The 12,288-nt window shown below is 36.7% G+C and overlaps 1 protein-coding gene across 3 annotated transcripts in view; it reads left to right on the top strand.

Moving 5' to 3' along the window:
* LOC106876245 (trifunctional purine biosynthetic protein adenosine-3) overlaps positions 1 to 12,288 on the top strand; it is a 53,090-nt gene that overhangs the window by 10,202 nt on the left and 30,600 nt on the right. For all 3 annotated transcript variants that reach the window (XM_014924733.3, XM_014924734.3, XM_089349688.1), the window contains exons 4-9: positions 4,151 to 4,298; positions 4,932 to 5,043; positions 5,882 to 5,950; positions 8,759 to 8,884; positions 9,837 to 9,924; positions 11,396 to 11,481. In XM_014924733.3, the coding sequence (XP_014780219.1) occupies positions 4,151 to 4,298; positions 4,932 to 5,043; positions 5,882 to 5,950; positions 8,759 to 8,884; positions 9,837 to 9,924; positions 11,396 to 11,481 (629 nt within the window). The remainder of the gene's footprint in view (positions 1 to 4,150; positions 4,299 to 4,931; positions 5,044 to 5,881; positions 5,951 to 8,758; positions 8,885 to 9,836; positions 9,925 to 11,395; positions 11,482 to 12,288) is intronic.

The following is a 12,288-nucleotide window of genomic DNA, read 5'->3' as shown; positions in this document are numbered from 1 at the left end:
TTTCAGGTGTGAAAGGGATCATAGAGCAACGTGAGATCACCTAAATTGTGAGTGCAACACCCTGACTACTAAACCACACACCTTTATAATCTATACACACACACACACACATGACAGGCTTCTTTCAGCTTCCATCTACTATGTCCACTTTTGTCAGCCCAGGGCGTTTTGAAGATTATTTAATATATACCTAACATCAAAATTATAACAAGAAACAAAACATTTGCATATATATATATGGTGTCCCAGAAGTCACGCACCATTCTGGTTTTCATTAAAAATAATTGTCACAAGCAAAAGCGAAATCGTGATGGCACCTCGGAGCGGTTGGCGTTAGGAAAGGCATCCAGCTGTAGAAACTTTGCCAGATCAGATTGGAGCCTGGTGCAGCCATCTGGTTCATCAGTCCTCAGTCAAATCGTTCAACCCATGCTAGCATGGAAAGCGGACGTTTAAACGATGATGATGATTTTTTTTTTCCTAATTTATTTTATTGCAGAGGGTGCTGAATTTGAGCATTTGTTATGATTAATTTCTATAAAGTGTTCTTGAAATCAATAAAGGTGTATTTTTCTTTAAAAAACCAGGATGGCATGCGACTTCTGAGAAACCCTGTATATATGATAGTTGGGTTTTAAATTTTGTTCTTTCCAGTTTATCTGTCTTTTACTTGTTTCAATCATTTAACGTCCGCCATGATGGGGCTACACCTTGAAGGGTTTCTTGTTGGGCAGATCGATCCCAATACTTATTTTATCGGTTTTCTTTTGCTGAACCGCTAAATTGCAGGGATGTAAACAAACCAACACCACTTGTCAAACAGTGATAGATGACAGATACATGCACATTTACACATACGATGGGCTTCTACACAGTTTCTGTCAAAAAATTCTGTCTGACCCATGCAAGCACGGAAAAGAGGATGTTAAGATGATGTCATGCCATCCTAAATATGTTGATGCACTTAACCGGTGGGAGACAAGGAAAATAGTTGAAGTTTGATTATTGTGTATAATGCAATTGACTATTACTCAGTTTTAAAAAGATGAGAGAAAATTATGAGATGACATTATACACAAATAAATAAATAAATAAATATGGAGAGTGTTTTCCTCCTATGACTCACTGGACTATGGGTTTAGTGATTACAATGCTTCAGGCATTTTCAACAAAATATTACACTACAACTGACTCAACATTAGTCATTGCAATATAAAAGGAGATAATGATATTTTGAAATATTTGTGTGTGTGTGTATATATATATATTTAACACCCAACATATATTTTTCTTATATTTCCCTTTATACTACTTATATCTTTCCCTTTCCAAAATAACTTTTTATATTGAACTCTACTATTTCTTTCTATTTAACTCATAACGTCTCTGATAATGGGGTATTTTTTGTATCCCTGAAACAGCTGTAAGACTACCTTTCAGTTAGTTTTAGATATAACAAAGAATTTAGTAAAATAGCTTAGTTACCATTAAGCTAGTGTTAAGAACATAAATTGTGACTAAAGTTTGGCGGAAGATTTTAATTCAAAACTTAGGAAAGCAAGACATTTGTACTACAGAGCCAGAGGCTGTTTCAGCCAGGTTGGTATTGAAAGGGTTAAACAACAATTGTCAAGTGGTGATGGTGGGGGACAAGCACAAAGCAGGGCTAAGGAGTCAGTTGGAAACAATTAAGGAGTAGTTGGAGTCTGTACTGACTCCGACTCACAATATCTTTATTCTTTAATATAAACCAGTTATAACATATAGGCCTACTCAAAATACAAGCGTATGCATATGCTTTATGAGATATGTAGTCCACAATCACTTAATTACATAAAGAGGAGTCGGAGGTACCAATAGCAAAGGAGTCACAGTCAAAGTTTTTAGTTTCAACCCCACAGCCCTGATACAAAGACACATTGAATGTAATATAAAAATCAAAATTTTTTATTTTTAATAAGAAAATAAGAAAATCAAATGAAGACCCTATTATATGTCTGAGGTCAAATTATTCATGCATCAAAAGTATGGGAGTAATTGATAAAGCTGTTTTCGCATTGAAAGTGAATATGCACGCATCTCTATTTTATATATTAGATATATATATATATATATGGTATGGTGGACTCTCCCATCGAAGAATGACCTGCACAAAGGATTTGGTTATTGTGATCAAATGTTCATGTTACATATTAGCTTACTCTCACCATCAAATTGACATTGTCTAAACAGCTGCACAGTGTACCACGTTTCAGGTGTGAAAGGGATCATAGAGCAACGTGAGATCACCTAAATTGTGAGTGCAACACCCTGACTACTAAACCACACACCTTTATAATCTATACACACACACACACACATGACAGGCTTCTTTCAGCTTCCATCTACTATGTCCACTTTTGTCAGCCCAGGGCGTTTTGAAGATTATTTAATATATACCTAACATCAAAATTATAACAAGAAACAAAACATTTGCATATATATATATGGTGTCCCAGAAGTCACGCACCATTCTGGTTTTCATTAAAAATAATTGTCACAAGCAAAAGCGAAATCGTGATGGCACCTCGGAGCGGTTGGCGTTAGGAAAGGCATCCAGCTGTAGAAACTTTGCCAGATCAGATTGGAGCCTGGTGCAGCCATCTGGTTCATCAGTCCTCAGTCAAATCGTTCAACCCATGCTAGCATGGAAAGCGGACGTTTAAACGATGATGATGATTTTTTTTTTCCTAATTTATTTTATTGCAGAGGGTGCTGAATTTGAGCATTTGTTATGATTAATTTCTATAAAGTGTTCTTGAAATCAATAAAGGTGTATTTTTCTTTAAAAAACCAGGATGGCATGCGACTTCTGAGAAACCCTGTATATATGATAGTTGGGTTTTAAATTTTGTTCTTTCCAGTTTATCTGTCTTTTACTTGTTTCAATCATTTAACGTCCGCCATGATGGGGCTACACCTTGAAGGGTTTCTTGTTGGGCAGATCGATCCCAATACTTATTTTATCGGTTTTCTTTTGCTGAACCGCTAAATTGCAGGGATGTAAACAAACCAACACCACTTGTCAAACAGTGATAGATGACAGATACATGCACATTTACACATACGATGGGCTTCTACACAGTTTCTGTCAAAAAATTCTGTCTGACCCATGCAAGCACGGAAAAGAGGATGTTAAGATGATGTCATGCCATCCTAAATATGTTGATGCACTTAACCGGTGGGAGACAAGGAAAATAGTTGAAGTTTGATTATTGTGTATAATGCAATTGACTATTACTCAGTTTTAAAAAGATGAGAGAAAATTATGAGATGACATTATACACAAATAAATAAATAAATAAATATGGAGAGTGTTTTCCTCCTATGACTCACTGGACTATGGGTTTAGTGATTACAATGCTTCAGGCATTTTCAACAAAATATTACACTACAACTGACTCAACATTAGTCATTGCAATATAAAAGGAGATAATGATATTTTGAAATATTTGTGTGTGTGTGTATATATATATATTTAACACCCAACATATATTTTTCTTATATTTCCCTTTATACTACTTATATCTTTCCCTTTCCAAAATAACTTTTTATATTGAACTCTACTATTTCTTTCTATTTAACTCATAACGTCTCTGATAATGGGGTATTTTTTGTATCCCTGAAACAGCTGTAAGACTACCTTTCTATTTATAAATGCCCTAGAAATATTACATTGCCTTGGCTTTATCTTATTTTATTTAACACACTCATACACACACAAAGTTAATGCTTTTTTGGGGCCTGCAATCGCCTATATTAATTCTGTTATCATTTTTTAAATGTTTCTGATAATGGGATATCTTTTGTGTCCCTGAAACAGCTGTAAGACTACCTTTTTCTTTATAAAATGTCCTACAAATTTCACACTGCCTTGGATTTGTTGTCTCACTTTATTTAACACATACACACATATATATATACATGTGTGTGTGATGCTTATTTTGGGCCTGCAGTTGCCTATATTATTGATTCTGTTATTATCATTTTTAAATTGTTACACTAGATAATAACAGAGTCAATGGTATCTTCACAAATTATTTTTACATGAATTTTTTTTTTCTCGTCAATTGTTTGTTCCATATTGATATATATCTTTTTTTTTCTGAAGGAATTAAATGTTTTGGCCCCAGTGCTAAAGCAGCTCAAATTGAAGCTAGCAAAGAATTTGCAAAGAATTTCATGATTCGTCATGATATTCCAACTGCTCGTTTCAAGACATTCACCAAGGCAGATGAGGCCTACGAACACATTAGAAGGTGAGTTGCTCACTTTTCTCACCTGTATCCCATAGTTATCATTGATTTAATATTTATTTCTACTTACTGGTATGATGTTTCAGTAAGTCTTCTATTCATATATATCATGCTTGTTTTTTGTTTTTCTATTATCTACTTAGCTCTTTTCTGTCTTGCATGGATCCTCTGTGCCCATCATACGTCTGCAATGGTGTAGTTATTTGAAATATATCACAGGAAAATCTGACATTGTTTGAGACGGACCCAACTGATTTATTTAAACATTTCTTAACCCTATAGAAGCCATTGTTGTGATGTATATCTGTCCGAATAATTTATACCCATATACACACACCTATTCTAAGCATAGTATTATATTTACATCATAAATATCAGTTTTACAGCCTGTATGACAATTCTCCTGACCAAAATATAAACAACTAAACAATTGGTCTGAAAGAAGATAAAACTGAGAATTGGTAGTCCAATAAAGTAATTGATTTGTAATAAATGTATGGTTTCATACTTTACTAAATTTGTTTTTTCCACAAAATATACTTGTGAAATAGGGATGCATCTTATGTGCTGGCAAATACAGAATTTGATTTTACTGAATACACCAACATATAATTTGTTTTCCTTTGTTTACTCCAGTGCTCCATACAAAGCATTAGTGGTGAAAGCAAGTGGGTTGGCTGCTGGCAAAGGAGTGATCGTCGCTAGTTCAGTGGAAGAAGCTTGTCAATCAGTTAAAGATATTCTTGAGGTAAAGTAGCCATATTTAACCGATCTAAAATTCCTCTAGTCTTTATCTCCACCATTCGTTACTTGCTACTATCAGCTATTTTTATATACTTCTGTTTTCTTCCGTAACTACCTGGTTACTTTACCTGTATATTTCTTCTCTTTGTGCTTCACCTGTTTCTCTTTTCCTCTCTCTAAGTTAGCAACTGGTTTTTTCCACTCACCCTTGCTACTGTATTTCCTAGCAAGCAAGTCAAATTTTTCAGACCAAACTTTACTACCAAAAATGGGAAGTCAGTTTATACACCAAGACAGCTTTGGCAGACTGGAAATTCCACGAGGACTGCAACAGAATTTGGAAAGATAGTGATGCCTGAATGTTTTCACTACATGTTTACACTTTATCTACATTGGCATATATGCTGAAAAATGCAGTATTTGATTGTATACCTTTCTATATCTGCTCTTCCTCTCTCTTTTCACTTCACCCACCTCCATAATTCTTGTAACCTTCTTATCTCAAACTCATCCTCTGGTAGTCTCCATGTTTCTCATTGGTATTCTTTCTACTCTTCATACTTTACCAATTTCTGTTTCCCTCTAGTACTCTGCTTGTCTTCATAGCTCACTCCACCATCTGCCTATCTCAATGTTTCCTACTTATATACCAATCCTCTCTTCTGCAGTTATACTCTTTCCTCTCAACCACAGCTGTACTCTCTCCATTCAACTGCAATTGTACTCTCTCCTCTCCACTACAACTGTACTCTCTTCATCAAAACTGTACTTTCCTTTCTATTACAACAATAGTCCCCCCACCCCAATCCTATTCACTGAAGACTTTTCGCTATTTTGTTCAGGACAAGAAATTTGGTGCCGCTGGTGAGACTGTCATTATTGAAGAATTACTTGAAGGAGAAGAAGTGTCTGTAAGTCAACAATTTATTAATGTTCTGTGAATTTCGTATGAAGTTCAGTAATTAGGTGGCAAGTAATGCTGTTCAATGGGTTTCAAACCCCACAGAGGACATTGTTGTGATTTATATCTGTCTAAATGACAAAGATACCCATATACACATGCACACAGTTATTCTAAACATAATATTGATTTCAAACTTTGGCACAAGGCCAGCAATTTGAGGGGAGGGGCTAAGTCTATTGAATCAACCCTAGTGCTCAACTGGTACTTATTTTATTGACCCCCAAAGGATGAAAGGCAAAGTTGACCTCTGAAGAAAGACAGATGAAATGCCACTAGGCATTTTGTCCAGCATGATGACAATTCTGCCAGCTCAATGCCTTAATCCTAAACATAATATTGTTAAATGTTTCAAATAAACTAATGATTATAGCATGTCCTCTAGGATTTGACCCTATTCAGGAAGAGATCCTCTATGTGGTCACCCTTATCTGCTTGAAATATTTGTCATAATTCATGTCTCACCCTTTCTTAAAATAAGATGAATGCCTTTGGTAATGATGATGATGTAGTTTGAGACGCTAATAGAAGATGAGATAGTGATTTCTGGTACAGAAGGGACCTTGGGCTAAATTGCAACGTTATCATTGTCATTTTAATGTTCACTTTAGCATACCTGCATGGGTCAGATGAATTTTATTGAGGCAGTTTTCTGTGATTGGGTGTCCTTCCTGTTGCCAATCCTCACCTGTTTCCATGCAAGGTAATATTTTCCCATGGTCAGACATATTTTTCATGAAAGACTGGAAACAAACAACCTCACTTGGATATGATGGTAATGCTCATTTACAACTATCACATGATATCAAAACAAGGGTATACACACACACAGCAGCCTTCTTTCAGTTTCCTTCTACCATATCCACCAACAACACTTTGGTCAGCATGGGTCTACAGTAGAAGACACCTGTCCAAAGTGTCACACAGTGGGACTGAACTCAAGGTCACTTGGTTGGGAAGCAAACTCCTTAACCACATGGCCATGCTTGTGCCAACCCCAATTATTCACAGTACCCAGTCACGGGTTTAATGTTTTAAAAGACATTCAGCACTTAAGTTTTTGTTTCTTTACTCTCTAAAAGTGTCTTAAATTTGTAGAACTAGACAACCCACAATGAAATATTTCTTCATAAATACCAATCCTGTCTTTACTTTGCATGTGGTATCTGTTTAGGTGTCATCTATCTATCGGTGTATGTATGCACATGCAAGGGTGTAGGTATTTGTGCTTCTTTGTCTCAACATCACATGATAGTTGTAAATGGACACCACTATCAAACAACCAGTGTCCTTCGTTTGCAAAACTTGCCTGGCCATGGAGAAATATTACCTTCCTTGAAAATATGTCTAAGTTGGTGACAAGAAGGGTATCTGAACATACAAAATCTTCCTCGACAATCTGATCCACTTGTAAGAACGAACTTGTAGTGAATTGTCCTCTCGTAGTTCCACCAGACACAGAGCATCAACTTGTATTCAAAATGGCCTTGTTTGGTGACAAGGTTTCAGAAGCTGGCCCTTGCTTAACCATTGCTTCTGCCCCTGAGATTGCAGAAAAATATCTCCCTCAGATTATTACGTGTTCTGATCCCTGACTCTCTTCTTGTGCTTGCGATGCTTCATCAATCATGTTGAGGTGGAAGCGTCAGTGAAGGAGTTCTTCACCTCAAAGGAGAAGAACTGGCATTAGTATGCAATCAAAGAACTGACAGAAAGGTGGCTTCAGACGGTACACCACGATAGCCTCTACTTTGAATACTAGGCTGCTTTTGTTGTAACTTGATGAATAAAGCATATATCATCATCATCATTGTTTAACGTCCGCTTTCCATGCTAGCATGGGTTGGATGATTTGACTGAGGACTGGTGAACCAGATGGCTACACCAAGCTCCAATCTGATTTGGCAGAGTTTCTACAGCTGGATGCCCTTCCTAACGCCAACCACTCCAAGAGTATAGTGGGTGCTTTTACGTGCCACCGGCACGAGAGCCAGTCAGGCAGTACTGGCAACGGCCACGCTCAAGATGGTGTATTTTATGTGCCACCTGCACAGTAGCCAGTCCAGCAGCACTGGCAACAATCTCGTTCGAATGTCTTTACACGTGCCACCGGCACAAGTGCCAGGAAGGCAACGCTGGGCACAGGTGCCATCACGATTTCGCTTTCACTTGCCCCAACAGGTCTTCGCAAGCCGAGTTTAGTGTCCAATGTTACCAAAATATTGCAAAACTTTTAACACAACACAATATATATATTTTTATTCATTTATACATAATTGACAAATGCTTTATGATGAGATTTTGGGTAGAGGAAACCATAGAAAGGCGTGACATGTGTATGTATATTTGTTGAGTTGCGTCACTTTTTGTTATTGAGATATCTGACTAAACATTCTTGAAAGTGGTGTGTCAGCATGGTCACAGTCCAATGACTGAAACCAGTGAAAGAGTAGTGAATATTAGACTTTCTTTTTGCAGTGCAAGGAGACAGTAGAAATGTAGTTGGACTCTCGTTTGAAACAGCAAGGCACCTTTATTTTTGTTACACAATAGGAACCTTCAACTAACAGCTGTTGCAATATTTTGCATCACTTATATGCTGATGTGAGTTTCCATACAAGTGATGTGACAAACAGCTGGGTTTACTTATATATTAATGTATACACATTGCTAGATATAATACTACAATTTATACATATCTTGAATAATTATTTTGTGTTGAATGTATTATTTTCTTTCAAATCTCTTCTCTTTTTAGTGTCTTGCTTTCACAGATGGAAATACTGTTGCTTTGATGCCTCCAGCTCAGGACCACAAACGTCTTAAAGATGGGGATTCTGGACCCAATACTGGTGGAATGGGTGCTTACTGCCCTTATCCAAAGGTATGTTTCTTGATTTATTATAACCATTGCATTAACCCTTTAGCATTCAAGTTATTCTGTCAAATATAATGCTTATTTATTAATATTGCTTTCAATTAATCATGCATTATCTCATCGCTTTGAGGTTTCAATGATGTGATTGTTTACTTTTAGAGTGACATTGTAGGGTAAGTGTGAGAAGCTGGATCTAGCTAGTTTGAACATAAAGCAGGTAAAATATGTTGGCCAGATATCATCATTATCATCATCATCATTTAGCATCCATTGTCCATGCTGGCATGGGTTGGATGGTTTGACTGGGCTGGCACACTGGAAGACTGCACCAGACTCCAGTCTGAGTTGGCATGGTTTTCTACGGCTGGATGCCCTTCCTAACACCAACACTCTGAGAGTGTAATTGGTGCTTTTACATGCTACTGGCATGGGTGTCATTTGTGTGACACTGGGATGCATTTAAATGGCTGGTTTAAATGCTAAAGGGTTAGAAAAATGTGACATGACTTTACTATTTGACAATTAAAACCAGTGGCAAAGGACAAAAGTGATGGTGCATGGTCTAATGGTTAAGGTATTGCACTCTCAATCACAAGATTGTGATTTCAATTACCAGATCAGGCGGTGCATTGTGTTCTTGAGCAAAACACTTTGTTTCCCATTGCTCCAGTCCACTCAGCTGTAAGCGGATAACCTTGCAATGGACTGGCATCCCATTCTGGGCTTTGCAAACATTGTAAGCAACCTTGTGAGTCCTAGGACTCGAGAAGTAATGTCTGAGGGTTGATGATGATGAAAAGACAAAACTAAAGTGATATTTGTTGTTATGGTGATCAAAATATTTCGATGATTATAAGATTTTAGATATTAAGTTGTTGTTTTTCTTTTGCATATGTTTATTTGAATTTTGGTGTTATTTGTTTCAAATCATCATTTATAATTTGTTTCAATGTATCAGATTACAGATTCTGAACTGAAACTTGTTACAGAGACTGTTCTACAAAAAGCTGTTGATGGACTGAGATCAGAGGGAATGCCATTTGTAGGTAAGTAAATACCTGACAACTTACTCCCTGTAGCATTCAGATTATTCTGTCAGATGTAATATTTATTCACATTGTTTTGAATCTGTCATGCATTATCTCATGGCATTGAGATTTCAAGGATAACATTATTTATTTTTAGACTGATATTGTAGGGTAGGTTTGAGAAGCCAGATCTAGCCAGTTTTATAACATAAAACAGGTAGAATATTTAGTTAGGCTGGATATGGCCAGTTTAAATGCTAAAGGGTTAATGTACCTTTTTGACAAAAACAAAAAAATTGAAATCTTTATAATAGATTCATATTAGCTGAGAGCTTCTGTTACTTAGGCAACCTAATTAGCAACAAGAAAAGGATATACTGAAAGCATAACAGCCAGAATTAAAACATGGTGGAGAAAGTTTGAGGAACTGTTATCCCTGATGGTGATAGGTGGTTTCTCTTTCCGGTCTATGAACTGCTGCATAGTAGTGAAAGAACTGAGAGAAAAAACTTGGTAAAAGAGGAAGCATCTGTGATGTGCAAGAGTGATGGCTATGTTAGTATGGACATGTAATAATGGGTGAAGAAGTGCTAGGAGATTCATGTAGAAAGATAGTAGAAGAGGAAGACTAAGGAGGACGTGGGCAGATGTGAAGGTCATTCAGGAAGCTGAATGTCTCAAACGAGAAAGAAAGACAAGTGGTAGGAAACTGTTGGAGGGACTCATCCAGCACATGCAAGTATAGAAAATCAAAAAGGAAAAAAACATGATGATTAGTTATGTACTGGATCAGTAACCCAATGGTCTTGAGATCAAAACTTCTTTTTTACAGTATGACTTTTTCACTTAAATGAAAGCAACATGCCATTTTTGCCTGATTGACAATACCAAATACTCAATCTTGTTTTAAAAATTTCTTTTTAATTACTGACATCCTACACACTGAATACATCAATGTGATGAGAGTAGTGAAATATACCTTTTCTTTTTTTCTCAAGCTTATAAGTAAATGGAGCTTCTGGCTCAAATGCCAAGCAGTACAGCATGTCGTATCCAAATTTCTGACAGTGAATTGCGTCATGGTGCTGTTTTTCTCACAGACGGTGTCCAACTGACCCTACTATACTGTGTAGTCGACAAAATCAAAAACAATGTATGCACAAAATTAAAAATATAAAATGGTGACAATTTACCCATCACACCCTATGTATATATATATATACACACACACACACACACACACGCGCGCGCGCCCACATATATATATATACACTTGTCTACATATATATATATTTCCATGGGTTTAAAATTATTAAAAACATTTTATTTTTTTATAATTTTATACTTTCATCCAGTATTGGACCATTATCATTCATATATATATATATATATTCATACACACACTTTTTATATGCTTTTTCATGTGTTACACTCAGCAAACTAATGTAAGCACTCGTGTTTTTATCAGACTGATTTTTCATCTTTTCAGGTGTTCTTTATGCTGGTTTAATGCTTACAGCTGATGGGCCTAAAGTTTTGGAATTTAATTGCCGTTTTGGTGACCCAGAGACACAGGTAAAGAAAACATTTTTCCTTTTTATTACTTGGAATACTTTGATAAACTCCATTGTCAGTCACATATGTTCTAAAAGTTCTTCTAAGACATTTCTAAACTGTATCAGTGTATGTCAGATTTTTTGCACTAATCACAAATCATAATAGGTTTAAATATGAGTTTCTTATGAAATCATCTTTTATCATTTCATGTTACTTGTTTCAGCCATGCTGGAGCGCCACTTTGAAGAATTTTAGTCAAACAAATTGACTTATGATCTTTTTGTAAAGCCTGGTACTTATTCTATCAATTTCTTTTGCAAAAACACTAAGTTACAGGGATGTAAACACACCTACTCTGGTTGTCCAGTGGTGAGAGACAAACAATCACAAAGACGGCACCTAAAATACACCATTTTAAGCGTGGCCGTTGCCAGTACCGCCTGACTGGCCTTCGTAGGATTTTCGAGCGAGATCGTTGCCAGTGCCCCTGGGCTGGCTCTTGTGCAGGTGGCACCTAAAATACACTATTTTGAGTGTGGCCGTTGCCAGTACCGCCTGACTGGCCTTCGTGCCGGTGGCACATAAAAGCACCCACTACACTCTCGGAGTGGTTGGTGTTAGGAAGGGCATCTAGCTGTAGAAACTCTGCCAAATCAGATTGGAGCCTGGTGTAGCCATCTGGTTCACCAGTCCTCAGTCAAATCGTCCAACCCATGCTAGCATGGAAAGCAGACGTTAAACGATGATGATATATGATGGGCTTCTTTCAGTTTCCCTCTACCAGATCCACTCACAAGGATTTGGTTGACCCAAATCTATAGTAGA

This window comes from Octopus bimaculoides, chromosome 3 (assembly GCF_046866305.1).
Source record: "Octopus bimaculoides isolate indiv1 chromosome 3, ASM4686630v1, whole genome shotgun sequence".
NCBI classification, from domain to species: Eukaryota; Metazoa; Mollusca; class Cephalopoda; order Octopoda; family Octopodidae; genus Octopus; species Octopus bimaculoides.
This window is presented reverse-complemented; position numbering and strand designations above follow the sequence as displayed.